The 15,107-nt window shown below is 55.3% G+C and overlaps 3 protein-coding genes across 5 annotated transcripts; 2 read left to right on the top strand and 1 right to left on the bottom strand.

The window, feature by feature from the left end:
• Positions 1-485: 485 nt before the first annotated feature.
• On the top strand, positions 486-4,530 carry LOC138808775 (deoxyhypusine synthase). 2 transcript variants are annotated; one of them, XM_069994965.1, is made up of 9 exons: positions 486-754; positions 1,214-1,378; positions 1,672-1,793; positions 1,872-1,968; positions 2,063-2,149; positions 2,382-2,487; positions 2,565-2,667; positions 4,186-4,248; positions 4,322-4,530. In XM_069994965.1, the coding sequence occupies exons 1-9, from the start codon at positions 548-550 to the stop codon at positions 4,461-4,463; spliced, it is 1,092 nt and encodes a 363-aa protein (XP_069851066.1). In that variant the 5' UTR covers positions 486-547; the 3' UTR covers positions 4,464-4,530. The 2 variants fall into 2 exon arrangements, with proteins under 2 accessions (XP_069851066.1, XP_069851065.1); XM_069994964.1 differs by having other exon boundaries at positions 2,565-2,668; positions 4,123-4,248.
• On the bottom strand, positions 4,428-13,020 carry LOC138808776 (WD repeat domain-containing protein 83). 2 transcript variants are annotated; one of them, XR_011366623.1, is made up of 10 exons: positions 12,541-13,020; positions 12,331-12,451; positions 12,136-12,241; positions 11,618-11,666; positions 11,413-11,539; positions 7,842-7,909; positions 7,638-7,746; positions 7,445-7,559; positions 6,929-7,039; positions 4,626-4,701 (listed from the first exon to the last, which is right to left on the bottom strand). XR_011366623.1 is itself a non-coding variant. In XM_069994966.1 (9 exons), the coding sequence occupies exons 1-9, from the start codon at positions 12,641-12,643 to the stop codon at positions 4,552-4,554; spliced, it is 948 nt and encodes a 315-aa protein (XP_069851067.1). In that variant the 5' UTR covers positions 12,644-12,941; the 3' UTR covers positions 4,428-4,551. The 2 variants fall into 2 exon arrangements, 1 of the variants encoding a protein (XP_069851067.1); XM_069994966.1 differs by lacking the exon at positions 6,929-7,039 and having other exon boundaries at positions 4,428-4,701; positions 12,541-12,941.
• On the top strand, positions 12,985-14,423 carry LOC138808777 (PAT complex subunit Asterix). Its single transcript, XM_069994967.1, has 4 exons — positions 12,985-13,088; positions 13,211-13,316; positions 14,060-14,157; positions 14,254-14,423. The coding sequence occupies exons 1-4, from the start codon at positions 13,039-13,041 to the stop codon at positions 14,318-14,320; spliced, it is 321 nt and encodes a 106-aa protein (XP_069851068.1). The 5' UTR covers positions 12,985-13,038; the 3' UTR covers positions 14,321-14,423.
• Positions 14,424-15,107: the final 684 nt, after the last annotated feature.

The raw sequence follows: 15,107 nt of genomic DNA, 5'->3' as shown, positions 1-15,107 counted from the left end.
AACCCAGGGCCTCATGCATGCGAGGCAAGCGCTCTACCACTGAGCCACCTTCCCAGCCCCTTTTGTTGGTAATGTTCTATTCTTTCCATCAGATAACGCTCCCCGATGGCAGGGTCCCCATTCTTCCCACTAAATCTCAGGACCTAGCCCTGTCCTGAGTGTAGGACAGACTTCATGTTCTCCATGAGTCTTTCGGAAGTGGGGGAGACCTGGACCCCAGACCCGGCGGCAGGCCTCTCAGGACATGGTAGCTAAGGAAGAAGGGGCCGTGTCCTGTGTGGGGGCTGCGGGGCACCAAGAGGAATCACCACCCTGCAAAGCGGCGCCCGGCCGGCGAAGCCGGAGAAGCTTGGCTCCTCCAGGCTCCCGTGGTACGGAACCGACGCGCAGACATGGCAGCGCCCTCGGACGCTGGCGCCGGCCACGTGACCAGGGGCTTCCGGCCCGCCGCGGGCTCTGGAAGGCGCGCTTCCGGTGCGGGCAGAGGCGCGCGGGGCGGCGAGGCGCGTGCGGGGGCCGCGCGGACCCGGCCGGGAGCGCGGGGCGGATGGAGGGGCCCGCGGAAGGGAAGGCGCCCGCCGCGGCGCTGGCCGCCGTGCTGAAGCACAGCTCGGCCTTGCCGCCCGAGAGCGCCCGGGTCCGGGGCTACGACTTCAGCCGCGGCGTGGACTACCGCGCGCTTCTGCAGGCTTTCGGCACCACCGGCTTCCAGGCCACCAACTTCGGGCGCGCCGTGCAGCAAGTCAACGCCATGGTGCGGCCCGGGGGCGGGACTTCCTGCGCGAGGGGGCGTGCCCTCCGCGAGAGGCCCAATAAGGTGGAGGGGAGGCGGGGCCGGCCCTGTGGCGGGAGCGCAGTGCTGGGGACGAGTGGGGTCTAAGCGGGCGGCCGCTTCTCAGCCGGGGCGAAGCGCCGGGACATGGACGAAGCCCGGGAGGGAGCCGGGGGCGCCTCAGTCAGGAGCTCAGTCTCTTCAGTGGACTTCCAACGGGGAAGAGGACTGATGCTCTCTGATTCCCACAGGGAACCGAATTGCACGTGTGCCCTGAGGTCGCCACTAGCAAAGGGGTAGGGGCCGCAGCGGGGGCAGGCCTTGGTCTCTGTGTGTCCTTGAGTGGCTAGGACCAAGAGGTAGAATCTGACCTCGGGGACCCACCTGGGGTCCTGGGGATGGGGTCTGGGGCCAGTGCCCAAATTTGGCCTTTCTACTCAGATCGAGAAGAAGCTGGAGCCACTGGCGCAGCAGGAAGATCAGCACGCAGACCTGACTCAGAGCCGCCGCCCGCTCACCGGCTGCACCATTTTCTTGGGTTATACCTCCAACCTCATCAGTTCAGGCCTCCGGGAGACCATTCGTTACCTGGTACAGCACAGTATGGTAAGGATCGCATGGTGGCTTTGGTCCCTCACTTACTGAGCAGTGAAACTCATCGGTCATCTCCATAACATGGGGAGATAGGGCTTTTTTTCCTTTTTTGATGGACCTAGAACATGAATTCAAGACCTGGGCATTGTGTCCCTTGACTTTTTCCCTCAAGCTCGGTGCTCTGCCCCTTGGGTCACAGCTGAGCTTGGCTCTGTAGCAGGCTCCCCATGGAGGGTCATAGGTGAAGGCTGATGTTTGCAGTCCTGCCAACAATGAAGGCCAACCTCACTGCCCTGTGTCTGCAGGTGGATGTGTTGGTGACCACGGCCGGGGGTGTGGAGGAGGATTTCATCAAGTGCCTGGCCCCCACCTACTTGGGCGAGTTCAGCCTCAGGGGAAAGGAACTCCGGGAGAATGGTATCAACCGGTGAGAGCCACAAAAGGTATTGGGCAGAAGTGGGCTGAGGAGGTCCCGCAGACCGACTCCCATGTCTCCTGCCCCCAGGATTGGGAACTTGTTGGTGCCCAATGACAATTACTGCAAGTTTGAAGACTGGCTGATGCCCATCCTGGACCAGATGGTTCTGGAGCAGAACACGGAGGTGGCGCTGGCGTGTTGTATGTGTATGGGAGTGGCGCCAGAATAGTGGAGTCAGGGCAGGTGTGGACTAAAACTGTCCCCCCCCCCCCTTCTAGGGTGTGAAGTGGACGCCTTCGAAGATGATTGCCCGTCTAGGCAAGGAAATCAACAACCCGGAGTCAGTGTATTATTGGGCCCAGAAGGTGAGGGCTGGGCAAGGGCAGAGTGAACCCCAGAATCTGAAAAGTAACAAAAGCCTTTGCTTTTGCTAGGCATTCCGTGTGAGTTTGCTCACATCTTCCTCCTCTTGAGTCAGGAAGTGTTGTCACCCTAGTCCCACAGCTAGTGAAACCCTAGAGATGCCACTGGGATGGGAGCCAGGGCACCCCCTGCAGGCTCGGAGCTGCAGTCGCTGCCCGCCCTGTCCTCCCTCAGAACCACATCCCCGTGCTGAGCCCAGCGCTCACTGATGGCTCAATAGGAGACATGATCTTCTTCCACTCCTACAAGAACCCAGGCCTGGTACTGGACATCGTGGAGGGTGAGGTGCTACAGCCCCAGGGGAGTGGGGAAAGGACCCACTGAGACCAATGCCCAAGCTCAGCCTTCTCTCCACAGACCTGCGGCTCATCAACACACAGGCCATCTTTGCCAAGCGCACTGGGATGATCATCCTGGGTGGAGGTGTGGTCAAGCACCATATTGCCAACGCCAACCTCATGGTGAGTGGAGTGGTCCCTGCCCATCTTACGCCCACTGTGTAGACATGGGGTCCAAGGCATAGGCCACAGCTGTGACACATACCTGTAGTCTCAGCCGAGGAGGCTGAGGCAGGAGGATTGCTTGGGCCCAGGAGTTTGATGCCAGCCTGGGCAACATAGACCCTGAGTGTAGTGTGGACTGGATGAGCCAGGCACTGGTGGCTCACGCCTATGATCCTAGCTACTTACTAGGCTGAGATCTGGGGATAGCAGTTTGCAATCAGTCTGGGCAGAAAGAAAGTCTTAGAGACTCTTATCTTCAATTAACAGCCAGAAAGCCAGAAGTGGAGATGTGGCTCAAGTGGTAGAGCAAGAGCCTTGAGCACAAGTTTAGGGACAGTGCCCAGGACCTGAGTTCAATTCCCCCTTCTCCCTCTCCCCCGGCCAAAATAAAAAAAAGCCAGATGAGTAAGGGGCAGAAATAGGCTTCCAAGAAACTGATGTGAGCAGAGGCTTTGGGAAGGTGTGTGGTTACCTCTAGGAAGAGCTCTGGCTAAGGCCCTGGGTGACTGAAGCTGGCAGTGAACAGCTAAGCGGCTGCAGGGGGCCTGGCCAGTGCCTTGGTGTTGCTACAGGGCTTCTCTGGGGTGAAGCGCTTTGCTTTGCTGAGGTAAAAGGGGCCTCTAGCGCCCTCTGCTGGCCATGAAAGGAACAGAGAGATGGTGAAGGGATGAATGAACCAGGACCAAAGGTGGCACTGGAGGGGGTTGGGTTTGGAGGTCTTCTGCGGTAGGTAGAGCAGAGGGCTGTTCACAGAGGCGCAGTGTCCTTTAGGGTTTGATGTGTGCTTAAGACTGGGTCTCTCTCACCTGAGCCACAGCTCCACTTGTGCCTTTTTGGTGGTTAACTGGAGATAAGAACCTCAGACGGCCGGGCGCTGGTGCTCATGCCTGTAATCCTAGCTACTCAGGAGGCTGAGATCTGAGAATCACGGTTCAAAGCCAGCCCAGGCGGGAAAGTCCATGAGACTCTTATCTCCAAAAACCACCAGAAAACTGGAAGTGGCACTGTGGCTCAAGCAGTAGAGCGCTAGCCTTGAGCTGAAGAGCTGAGGGACAGCGCCCAGGCCCAGAGTTCAAGACCCAGGACCAACCTCCTCCCTCCCCCCTAAAAAAAAGATGCAACCCTGTGAGCACCTGCACACAGGCTGCAGGTGATCTCGTGCAGTTTCTAGCTTGCTTGTGGTTTGTGACTGGTCACAGATCCAACGTGGAATTTTCCACCATGGAATCTTGGCAATATCTTGGGTCTGAAGTGTTTTGGATTCTGGCAACGACCAAGGAGGACTCTTATTCCTCTAGCTGACCCTGACTCCAGCCTTGGTCAGATCTTTCCTGATGAGGGATTTGCCCCTCAGCCGACGTGCTGGTTGACCAGGCCTGCCCTGCCCTGCCCCTCCCATTCTCTCCCTCCAGAGGAACGGGGCTGACTACGCAGTATACATCAACACGGCTCAGGAGTTTGATGGCTCTGATTCGGGTGCCCGGCCTGATGAGGCTGTGTCCTGGGGCAAGATCCGGATGGATGCACAGCCGGTCAAGGTAGAAGCTGGCTTTCTGGGCCCTGGGTTTCCCCGGTCCCCTGGGTTCCCCGGCTCACCCTATCTCTCTGCAGGTCTATGCTGATGCTTCTCTGGTCTTCCCCCTGCTGGTGGCTGAGACCTTCGCCCAGAAAGCAGATGCCTTTGCCCCTGAGAAGAAGGAGGACTGAGAAGAACCAGAAGGAGCCAGGAAGGCCACGCCCCCTTATTTATTAGTTTGTACACAAGCCCCTCCCAACTCCATGGCCCACACTGTCTCTGGAATAAATGGTCGCTGTTGGTGCTTCCGTCTTGGTCCTTGGGCTCAGCCCGCCCCATCCTCCACCTCGAAGGCCTCTTCCCGCCAGCACTGGATGCTGCCCCCCATCGCTGTTAGCAGACAGGGCTCTGTGGGGTGGTATGCCAGCGACTGTACCACACCGGGACCCACAGGCAGGGCCAGCGCCAGGGCACCCTGGGGATCAAGGAGTGGTTAGCAGTGGCCAGCTATCCCCACCCTAAAGCTCTCAACCTTCAAACATGGACCAGACCAGACAGCCCCCTCCCCACCCCCGCACCCACCCCTGGGCCTGGGCACTGTCCTTACCGCTCCATTTGCACAAGGCTTGGCATTCTAACACTGGAGCCATAAAAAGCCATTTCTGGGTTAGTTGGAGATGAGAGATTTTCACAGGGGCTTTTCTGCCCCAGCTGGCTTCAAGCCTTGATCCTCAGATCTCAGCTTCCTGACTAGCTGGGATTACAAGCCTGAGCCACCAGCACCTGTCAGCAGTGCATATGTTTAATGTAGCACAATAGAGATCACAGACACAGAAGCAACAGGCCAAATGACTATGGACTGCAACTTGCAAAATTTTGAGCATATAAATATTTCTATTTTGGGCTGGGAAGGTGGCTCAGTGGTAGAGTGCTTCCCCCTTGCATGCATGAGGCCCTGGGTTCGATTCCTCAGCACCACATAAGCAGAAAAAGCTGGAAGTGGCTCTGTGGCTCAAATGGTAGAGCGCTCGCCTTGAGCTGAAGAGCTGAGGGACAGCGCCCAGGCCCAGAGTTCAAGCCCCACGACTGACAAAAAAAGCAAACAAGCAAAACTATCTTATAGATAGATTCTAAGGCATTCTGTAGGCATTCTAGAGAACCAACCACCTCATGTGATATTTACATTTTATGATAATAAAACTAGAAATTTAAGGCCCCTGGGCCCCCTCTTCTTCCCCCCCCCCCCACACCCTCGGTTGGTTGTGGGGCTTGAACTCTGGGCTTGAGCGCTATCTCAGCTCTTCTGCTCAAGGTGAATGCTCTACCACTTGAGCCACAGCGCCACTTCTGTTTTCTGATGGCCCACTGGAGACGAGAGTCTCATGGACTTTCCTGCCTGGCTTTGAACCGCGATCCTCAGATCTCAGCCTCCTGAGTAGCTGGGATGCCAGGCGGGAGCCACTGGCACTCGGCCTCTTTTCTTATTTGCAGGGCTGGTGATGGGACCCAGGGCGGTGCTTTACTAGCCAGGTGCTCTGCCGCTGAGCCACACCCCCGGGACATCCTCGCAGACACGCTCTGAACACTACTTCCTCAGCACAGCCGTGTCCCACCGTGTCTTCCCTCTGAGGCAAATCACTTGGTGGGACTCAGTCGGCAGAACAGGCTGGCGCTGGTGGCTCACGCCTTTAATCCTCCTACTCAGGAGGCTGAGATTTGAGGGTGGGGGCTCCAAGCCAGCCTGGGCATGAGAGTCTGTGACTCTTAATCGACGACCAGAAAAACCAAGTGGTGGGCTGGGAAGGTGGCTCAGTGGTTGAGCACTTGCCTTGCATGCTCGAGGCCCTGGGTTCGATTCCTCAGCACCACATAAGAAAAAAGCTGGAAGTGGCGCTGTGGCTCAAGTGGTAGAGTGCTAGCCTTGAGCTGAAGAGCTGAGGGACAGCACCCAGGCCCAGAGTTCAGGCCCCACGACCAGACCCAAAAAAAAAAAAAAAAGAAAAAAGAAAAACCAAGTGGTGCTGTGGCTCAAAATGGTAGGGCACTAACCTTGAGGGAAAAACGCTCAGGGACAGCACCCAGGCCCTGAGTTGAAGCCCACAACCAATATTAAAATGAAAGAAAAAGATGGGTGTGGGCCGGGAAGGTGGCTTAGTGGTAGAGTGCTTGCCTAGCATGCATGAAGTCCTCAGTACCACATATACATGCACACACAGAAAAAGCTGGAAGTGGTGCTGTGGCTTAAGTGGTAGAGTGCTAGCCTAAGGGCAGTGCCCAGGCCCTGAGTTCAAGCCCCAGAACTGGCAAAAAAAAAACAAGAAAAAGATGGGTGATGGTGGTTCATGCGTAATCTTAGCTACTTAGGAGGCTGAGATAGGAGGATTGTGATTCAAAGCCAGCTCCGGCAGGAAAGTACCTGTGAGACTCTTATCCCCCATGAACCACTCAAAAACTGGGAGTGGTGCAGTGACTCAAGTGGCAGAGCACCAGCCTTGAGCACAGAGACGTGAAGGACAGCCCTGAGTCAAGCCCCACAGTGAATTAAAAAACAAAAAAAAGAGGCAGAACACGGTCACTGGCCTCCAGTCCCCCCAATCCCCATGCGACTAACCTAAGCGGGGATGGCCGGTCCCCAGCCCAAGAACAGGCCGGGGCTGGCGGCCACACCTGAGGACACTCGGAGATCAATCAAGTGTGCTTACCTCTCTCTGCCATCTGCTGCCCTTGCCCAGGGGTCTCTTCTTTCTTGTGGCTCAGCCCGGTTTCGTGGTCCTATCTGACCTTCATCCGGCTGCTGCCACTTTCGCAAAGTCCTGTTCGGTACCAGGGCTTTACCTCAGGACTTTGCTTGTTCAGCTTGCTTGCTTAGTTGGCACTCTACCGCTCCAACCACACCTGCAGCCCTACTTTCTGTTGACTAATGGAAGATAAGACCTCGGGACCTTTTTACCCAGGCTGGCTTTGAACCCTGATCCTGCCAGGTCTCATCCTCCTGACTAGTTAGGATTACAGGTGTGAGCCACAGCACTGGGCTCTCAAGTCTCATGACTGGTGTATGTGCCTTGCCTCTGTGTCTCCGCATATGCTATTCCCTTTGCCTGGAATGCACTTCCGGCTCTGTCATTCCTTTTGGACCCTTTATTCACTCTCCTCAGACCCAGGGCTGGCAGGGCTGGCAGAGGGGCTGGTGGGGGGGGGGAGGGGGAGTTAAGGCTCACCTCCACCAGGTCCCAGAAGTACACCTTCCCATCCTCAGAGCAGCTGACCACGTGTGTGTCCCGCTCACTCAGGCAGCAGTCCAGCTTGTACTCTTGGTTTTTGTGACCCGTGTACCTGGGGTGGGCGGGACGAGGTCTTGGTGAGGACCCTGGGCTGAGGGAGGGGAAGGACCCCAGCACTGCGCAGACTCACTCGCCCAACAGCTCCCCGGTGTCTTTGTCCAGAAGCCGCAAGGTGGAATCCAGGCTGGACACCAGGATGCACTGCCCATCCCGGCTGAAGCAGGTGCAGGTGATGGGGCCTGGAGGGAGGGCAGGATCGAGGGGGTGAGGCTGGGGTGCCCCTGGCCACTGCGCCATCTCCCTTGTCTGTTCCCCAAGCCCGGGCCACACTCACTGCCCACATAGTCTGAGAAGAGCTGCCCCATCCTCAGGTCATAGCGCCTCACGCGGCCGTCCACGGAGCTGCAGCAAGGGTGGGCCAGAAGGCCTGGGTTAGTTCAGGCAACTGGGGTGCTCCTCTTCTAGCCCAGCATCCTGTGAGCAGGGCCGGCCCTGCTCTTCCCCTGTAGGACTGGGATTTGGAGGTTCTGGTGCGAGACTCAGGCCCATCATTACCTGTCTCCGAGGATCTACAGCCCCCCTTCCAAGCCCCTAGGGCCCTCCTCGATCCCCCTTCTACAGATCAACTGCCACAAAAGTCCACCCTGTGAGTCTACCTGCAGATCAAAGATGGCTGATCCAGGGCTGGGAAGGTGGGCTCAGTGGTAGAGTGCTTGCCTAGCATTCATGAAGCCCTGGGTTCGATTCCTCAGTACCACAGACACAGAAAAAGCTGGAAGTGGTGCTGTGGCTCAAGTGGTAGAGAGCTAGCTTGGGACAGAGCCCAGGCCCTGAGTTCAGGGCCTTTCCCAGGACTGGCACAAAAAAAAAAAAAAAAAAAAGCCGAGCTGGGTGGGGTGTAGCTTGCTTGGTGTTAATGAAGCCTCATGATCCACCCCTAGTGCTTCCCCCCAAAAACAAGTCAAACAAAACACTGCATCTGTACCAAGTGTGTAGATGTTTTCTTTGTTGCTAATGAGAATTGTCCTGTTTCTCCCTGCTGAATGCATTTCTTGATCTCGAGTGCCTGCTCTTCCCTCAGTTTTACGCTAGGTGGCACCCTCCCCAAGCTTTGAGTCTACCAACATCACAGGGCTTGGGCTCACCCCACCAACCCTACTACAACTATCTAAAGTGCTGCAAGAGAGCTTCTCTCGTGCCTTCTCCAGTTCCCTTGGTTCTTATCATCACTGCTTCAATTGCGTTAGAAGGAACTTCCCTCTCATGCCCACTGAAACTGGCCTGCTGGGGGAGTCGCTCCTGAGGAAGTTTAGATAACAGCTTAGTTTCAGTTAGGTGATGTGGAATTTCAGTGTGGTCAACGTGTGTGTGTGTGTGTGTGTGTGTGTGTGTGTGTGTGTGTGTGTGTGTGTGTGTGTGTGTGTGTGTGTGTGTGTGTGTGTGTGTGTGTGTGTGTGTGTGTGTGTGTGTGTGTGTGTGTGTGTGTGTGTGTGTGTGTGTGTGTACAGGTACTGGTGTTGTCCCTAAATTTTTTTTTGCTCAAGAGTAGCACTCTACCACTTGAGTCCCAGTTTTGACTTTTTGGTGGCTCATTGGAGGTAAGAATCTCATGGACTTTTCTGCCTGGGCTGGTTTTGACCTGTGATCCTCGATCTCAGCCTCCTGAGTAGCTAGGATGACAGTGTGAGCTGCTGGCGCTCAGGTTATCGGCTGTATTTCTTTCTTTCTTTTTTTTTTTTGGTTGTGACAAGCTGTCACTATGTAACCGGGGCGGCCTATGATTTGGGACTGACTCTCCTGCGCTAACTGTACCCCTTCTGGGGTTACAGGAAGGGGTGTAGCTCCTGGAGAGCCAGAGGCAGCTTCTTCCACTAGGAGATCTACAAAGGCCTCCTCAAATGTGCAACATTCTCACTGGGGGTTGAAGGCTGAAAGCAGACAAATGTGCAGTCCAAGGGGCAAGGTGTAGACCCAACAGCCTAGGCTAAAAACAATCAAAATGATACAATTCTGGTGGGGGGGAGGAGGTTTGGGTGCGGGGTCGGGGAGGATGGGATGGGAAGGGGAAACAAAGGAGGCTACAATGCTTGATAAGAAATGTACTCATTATCTTGCCCATGTAATTGTAATCCCTCTGTACAGTATTTTCACAATGAAAAAGAATTATAAAAAAAAAAAACAACAAAAAAAATCAAAATGAAGCAAGGTGCTGGTGATTTGAGAATCAAAGTTCAAAGCCAGTCTGGGTAGACAAATTCCAGACTCTTATCTCCAATTAACCAGCAAGAAGCTAGAAGTGGAGGTGTGGTGTGGCTCAAGTGGCAAGTGCTAGCTTTGATCAAAGAAAGCAAAGTGAATCAAAGGAGCATATTCTTAGAAGAGGAACACAAAGGCACAACGCCTAGCCCCAGCCCCTGAATACACATAAAGGAAGTTGGCCACATTGAAGTTACACATTACCAAACTGAAACTGGTATCTGAACTTCCGAAAAATCAGGAGAGGAACTATGGCCAAATTTCCCCCAGCAAGCCAGTTTCAACTGTCTGGTACAGAATTTCCTTTTTTCCCTTAACTCTTACACAAAAAGGTAGTTATGGTAAACACTTACTTCCTTTCATTTACTGAAAAAATATTTATATAAAAATTCCGGGGCCAGGCACTGGTGGCTCATGCCTGTAATAAGTGATAGAGTGCCAGCCTTGATCAAAAAAGCAAAATGAACCAAAGGAGGATATTCTTTCTTTCTTTTTTTTTTTTTTTTTGTGTCAGTTGTGGGGCCTGAACTCTGGGTCTGGGTGCTGTCCTTCAGCTCTTCAGCTCAAGGCTAGTACTTTACCACTGGAGCCACAGCGCCACTTCTGGCTTTTTCTGCTTATATGGTGCTGAGGAATTGAACCTGGGGCCTCAGGCATGCAAGGCAAGCGCTCTACCACTGAGCCACCTTCCCAGCCCCCAAAAGAAGGATATTCTTAGGAGAGAAACACAAAGGCTCAAGGTCTATGTGCATCTGAGCATATAAAAAATATTTATCAAAATGAACTCCAGGAAGTAGAAATGAGGGTTTTTCCTTTGCTGTTTCTTCTCTTTTTGTCTTTGTTTGTTTATCTGTCTTTGGGAGGGTATGGGGGGAAGCACAGAAATGAAGGGATGATGGGTGAACAAACGCAGCAGTGGCACTCAACGGACACTATGTGGAAAATGAACTACACAACCTCTGAATGGTGATTGGAAGTAAAACCTTGGAGAGAGAAAGGGAAGGGGTGAGACTCTGTCCAAAAAGAAATGTATGCCAGGCACTGGCAGCTCATACCTGTGATCCTAGCTACTCAGGAGGCTGAGATCTGAGGATTGTGGGTCCAAACCAGCTTAGGGAGGAAAGTCCATGAGACTCATTTCTCCAATTAACCACAAAAACAACGCAAGTGGTGCTGTGACTCAAAGCGGTAGAGGGCTACCCTTGAGCTGAAGAGCTCAGGGACAGTGCCTAGGCCCAGAGTTCAAGACCCCCATGACCACTCCCCCCCAAAAAAATGTACTCATTATCTAATTTATTAACTGTAACCCAGGCTTCTAGGTACACTATGCACTTCTAGGATCCCATCCATCAGTTTTATAAGATTGAAGAAAAAACAAAAACAAAAACAGTTTGGGAAACCCTGACTTTAAATCTGTTCTCTGCCAAAAATGGGGCCCAAAACTTTTTTCTTGGCTTGAACTCAGGGTCTGGAGCTTGTTAGTTAGGCCCTCCTATTTTCTGAGCCACACGACACTCTCCCATCATCCAAATTCAGGGCCTTCTGTATGCCACCACCAGCCCAGGAAAGCAAATGAGAATCTAAGCACCGAGAAGCGATTTGGTTTCCAGTGGTCCCCAGGGGTGGACAGAGGTCCTGCACCCACTCACCCTGCCAGGACCTCATGGTCTGACACCTTTACACTGGATACGCCGTCCCTGGCTTCGTCCAGCTTCTGCACGGGCTCGGGCCTCCTAGACCGGCAGTCCCAGCAGCGGATACTGGAATCAATAGAGCCTGGGAGGCCAGCATGAAGGCGGTCAGGTTGGGATGCTGGACAGCCCCCTACTTCTTCCTACCAGGCCTCAGACTTACCGGACAGGATGACTGTGGCCTCTTCATTAAACTGCACCGTGTTCACTTTCTGAGAAACAGACATTGCTACTCAATAGGAAGTAGGCGTTGGAAGACAAGGCTAAATATGGGTCCCCAGAGGCGCCGGTGGCTCATGCCTGTAATCGTAATCCTAGTTACTTCAGGAGGCTGACTTGTGGATCGGGGTTGGAGACCAGCGCCGGCAGGAAAGTCCTCGAGATTCTTATTTCCAATTAACCACCAAAATGCCGAAAGTGGGGCTGTGGCTCAAGTGGCAGATCACTAGCCTTGAGTGAAAAAGCTGAGAGCCAGCGTCCAGGCCCTGAGTTCAAGCTCCAGTACCGGCAGAAAAACCAATAAAACAACACAGGGGTCCAAGGAGTAGAGAGGGTCGCAGGTGAGAGGTTCCCCGTGACTGGCCTTGGGGACAGGGACATCTGGGGACCGCTGCAGTGGATGTCCTGGGCACCCCCCCTCCGCCACTCCCACGCTAAAGAAGGTCTCCCGCTGGCGCTTACCCCCGCGTGGCCTCTGAATTTGCGCACGACCTGCCCAGAGGCCACGTCCCACAGCACCACCGCCTTGTCCCCGCCGCCGGAGCAGAGATGGCTGTTGTCAAAGGAGCTGGAGACCAAGAAAGGGGTCAACGCCGACTTCCGATCGCCCGCAGCCTGGGCGCCCGCGTCCCGGGCGGGGCCTCGCCCCCAGCTCACCCGGCCGCGTCCAGCACTTCGTAGCCGTGACCGCTGTACGCCCGCAGCAGCGTCCCCCGCAGCGGGTTCCACAGCTTCAGGGTCTTGTCGCTGCCGCACGTCAGGCAGTAATGGCCGTCCGCTGGGGGACATCAGGGATCACCGGGCCGCGCGCCCCGGGGGCGGGGAGGGAGGGTGGGGGGCGCCTCGGGGGCAATTCGGGGAGCTCACCATTAAAGCGCACGGCTCGCACGGCCCCTTGGCCGCAGTCCAGCGTCTTCAGCCGCTTCCGAGGCAGCTCCGGGGCCCGCGGCCTCGGCTGAGGGAAAGCCATAGTGCCAGGCCCCCTCTGTCCTCGCCAAAGCGGAAAGCGAGCCCTCGGCGCCGGGGAAGGCGGCAGCCTGGCGCCGCTCAACCTCCGCGCTCGGTGTAACGTTATGACCGTTCCCCCAGGACACTTCCGGTTTCCAACATCCGGGCTCGCCACCTCAGTCACACCTCGGGGAATACCGAAGTCCGATTTCAGGCTTTCCCTCGGTTCCCATTTTCTATCCTCTATTCTACGCCTCTTGTCATTTTTCGTCCACTGGCTACGGTGTAATCCTGGCACTTGCCATAGGGAACGAAAACGAGAGGGCTTCGGGTGCTACTTTAAAAGCTGTCCCCCCGCCCGCGCCGGAAGCTGCCACTCTCCCAGCGGAAGAGGCGTGACCAGGTCGCAGTCTGGCTATGTCCACCAACAACATGTCCGACCCACGGAGGCCCAACAAAGTGCTCAGGTGAGGACGCCAGTGTCATGGCGACGGGGTTCGCGGTCGTGGGTGTGGGTCAGGGCCGGGCGAAGCGTTTGTCCATCCGGGGGGCCGGGCTCTTCCACCGGTGACCTTTGAACCTGCCGCAGGTACAAGCCTCCGCCGAGCGAGAGTAACCCGGCCCTGGACGACCCGACGCCGGACTACATGAACCTGCTGGGCATGATCTTCAGCATGTGCGGCCTCATGCTTAAGGTGGGCGGCGCCTGGGCGTTCCTGGGCGTGGCTCCGCCCCAGAATGAGGCGTGGGGGCGGGAAGGCTCGGGAGGAAGCCGGGTGACCAGGTGGTGGGGCCTGGGATTGGCTGGGGGCGGGGCTGGTGTGGACCCGACGTGGAAAGTCCCACTTTTAGGAGAAGTGGGAATTGAGGCTGAGCTGGGTTCTTGGTGACAGATTGTGCACGGATTGAGGTTTGCTTGTGTGGTGCCAAATATCTGGAATTGGGAACTGAATCCCGCAAGTCTCCACCTTCAGTTAGCCCCTCTGGGAAGCCTGCCATACCAGGCAGAAACCTGTACTTGAGCCGGACGCCTGAGGCTCACGCCTGTAATCCTACTGAGATCTGAGGATCGCGGTTCGAAGCCACCCCAGACAGGAAAGTCTGTGAGACTTCTCTCTAGTAAACTACCAGGAGAGAGAGAGAAAAAAAGCCAAATGTAGAGCTGTGGCTCAAGTGGTAAAGTGCCATGCCAGCCTTGAGCAAAAAAATCCCAGGGACAGTGCCCAGGTCTGAGTTCAAGCCCTAGGACTGTCACGCATGCATGTGTGCACTCAGGTAACCATACACACAGAGGACCCCCCCAAAAGGGATGAGACCTGAGGAAGTTCTTGGGTGAAGGGGAGCAAGGTTTCAGCTATACAAAGAAGGATCAGTGATCAGGAAGTGGCTGCTGGGGATGTGACTGACCTACTTGGCCTGTCCATCCATCTTTCCTTAGCTGAAGTGGTGCGCTTGGGTTGCCGTCTACTGCTCCTTCATCAGCTTTGCCAATTCCCGGAGCTCGGAGGACACCAAGCAGATGATGAGTAGCTTTATGTAAGGCTTGGCCAAAGAGGGAAGGGGTCCTGATTAAAGGGTGGGGGAACCCAGGCCTGTCACCCAGGACTGACTGACACCTCTTTCCTGTCTCAGGCTGTCTATCTCTGCTGTGGTGATGTCCTATCTACAGAACCCTCAGCCCATGACGCCCCCCTGGTGATGTCATCCTCAAGGGGTCACAGTGTGGACTCCCTTTATCCACCTTCCTGGCGTAGCCTTTGGCTGTCTCCACCTCTTGCCCTCAGCTGCTGCCCTAGGTATGCTCAGGGCCCCCAGCTGGATGGAGAGAACCTGGTTTTTTTTTTTCTCCTGGGGTTCCACTTCTGCTCCATTGTAGAGGGAAAAGCCTTAGGCTTACCATTTTTGCGTTCCCTGCCCTGACATGCTGTGGGGGAGACATTTCATATTTCAGAATGTATTTGTTTTCTGTGGAAAGTGTTGATAATAAAGTTTTTCACTCTGGCCGTCCTGTTGTGGCCTCTCTTCATTGGGATACTCCAGTTCCTCCACATAGGCCTGTGCGTGCGTGCGTGCGTGCGTGCGTGCGTGCGTGCGTGCGTGCGTGCGTGCGTGCGTGCGTGTGTGTGGTCCCAGGCTGAACCTTCTGGTGTTCACCTCCTTATAAGATTCGAATCTGAAGTCAGGCACCAGGGACAGGACAGTGACTCTACCTTAGGGCAGCTAATAGCCTTTCCACCTAAGGTATTAGGGCATTTTTTTGTGCCCCCAATTTCGTGCTATGCAGGTGCTCTACTACAGATCTCACCTCCATCCCTACAGTTCATTTGTTGGAGAATAATCTCTGCTAACTGCAGGTATTGATAGGAGGAGGGAAGGCGTGCGCGACTCAGGATCCTACCTGGCTAGTCCGGCCCCCCACCTGTCTATAAGATCCTGGTGTGCTTCCTAACCAGGAAGGGCTCTGGCCTCGGGCGACCGTTACCCAA

The sequence above is a fragment of the Dipodomys merriami genome, unplaced genomic scaffold (genome assembly GCF_024711535.1).
Source record: "Dipodomys merriami isolate MVZ:Mamm:240054 unplaced genomic scaffold, mDipMer1.0.p SCAF_477, whole genome shotgun sequence".
Taxonomy (NCBI): Eukaryota; Metazoa; Chordata; class Mammalia; order Rodentia; family Heteromyidae; genus Dipodomys; species Dipodomys merriami.
This window is presented reverse-complemented; position numbering and strand designations above follow the sequence as displayed.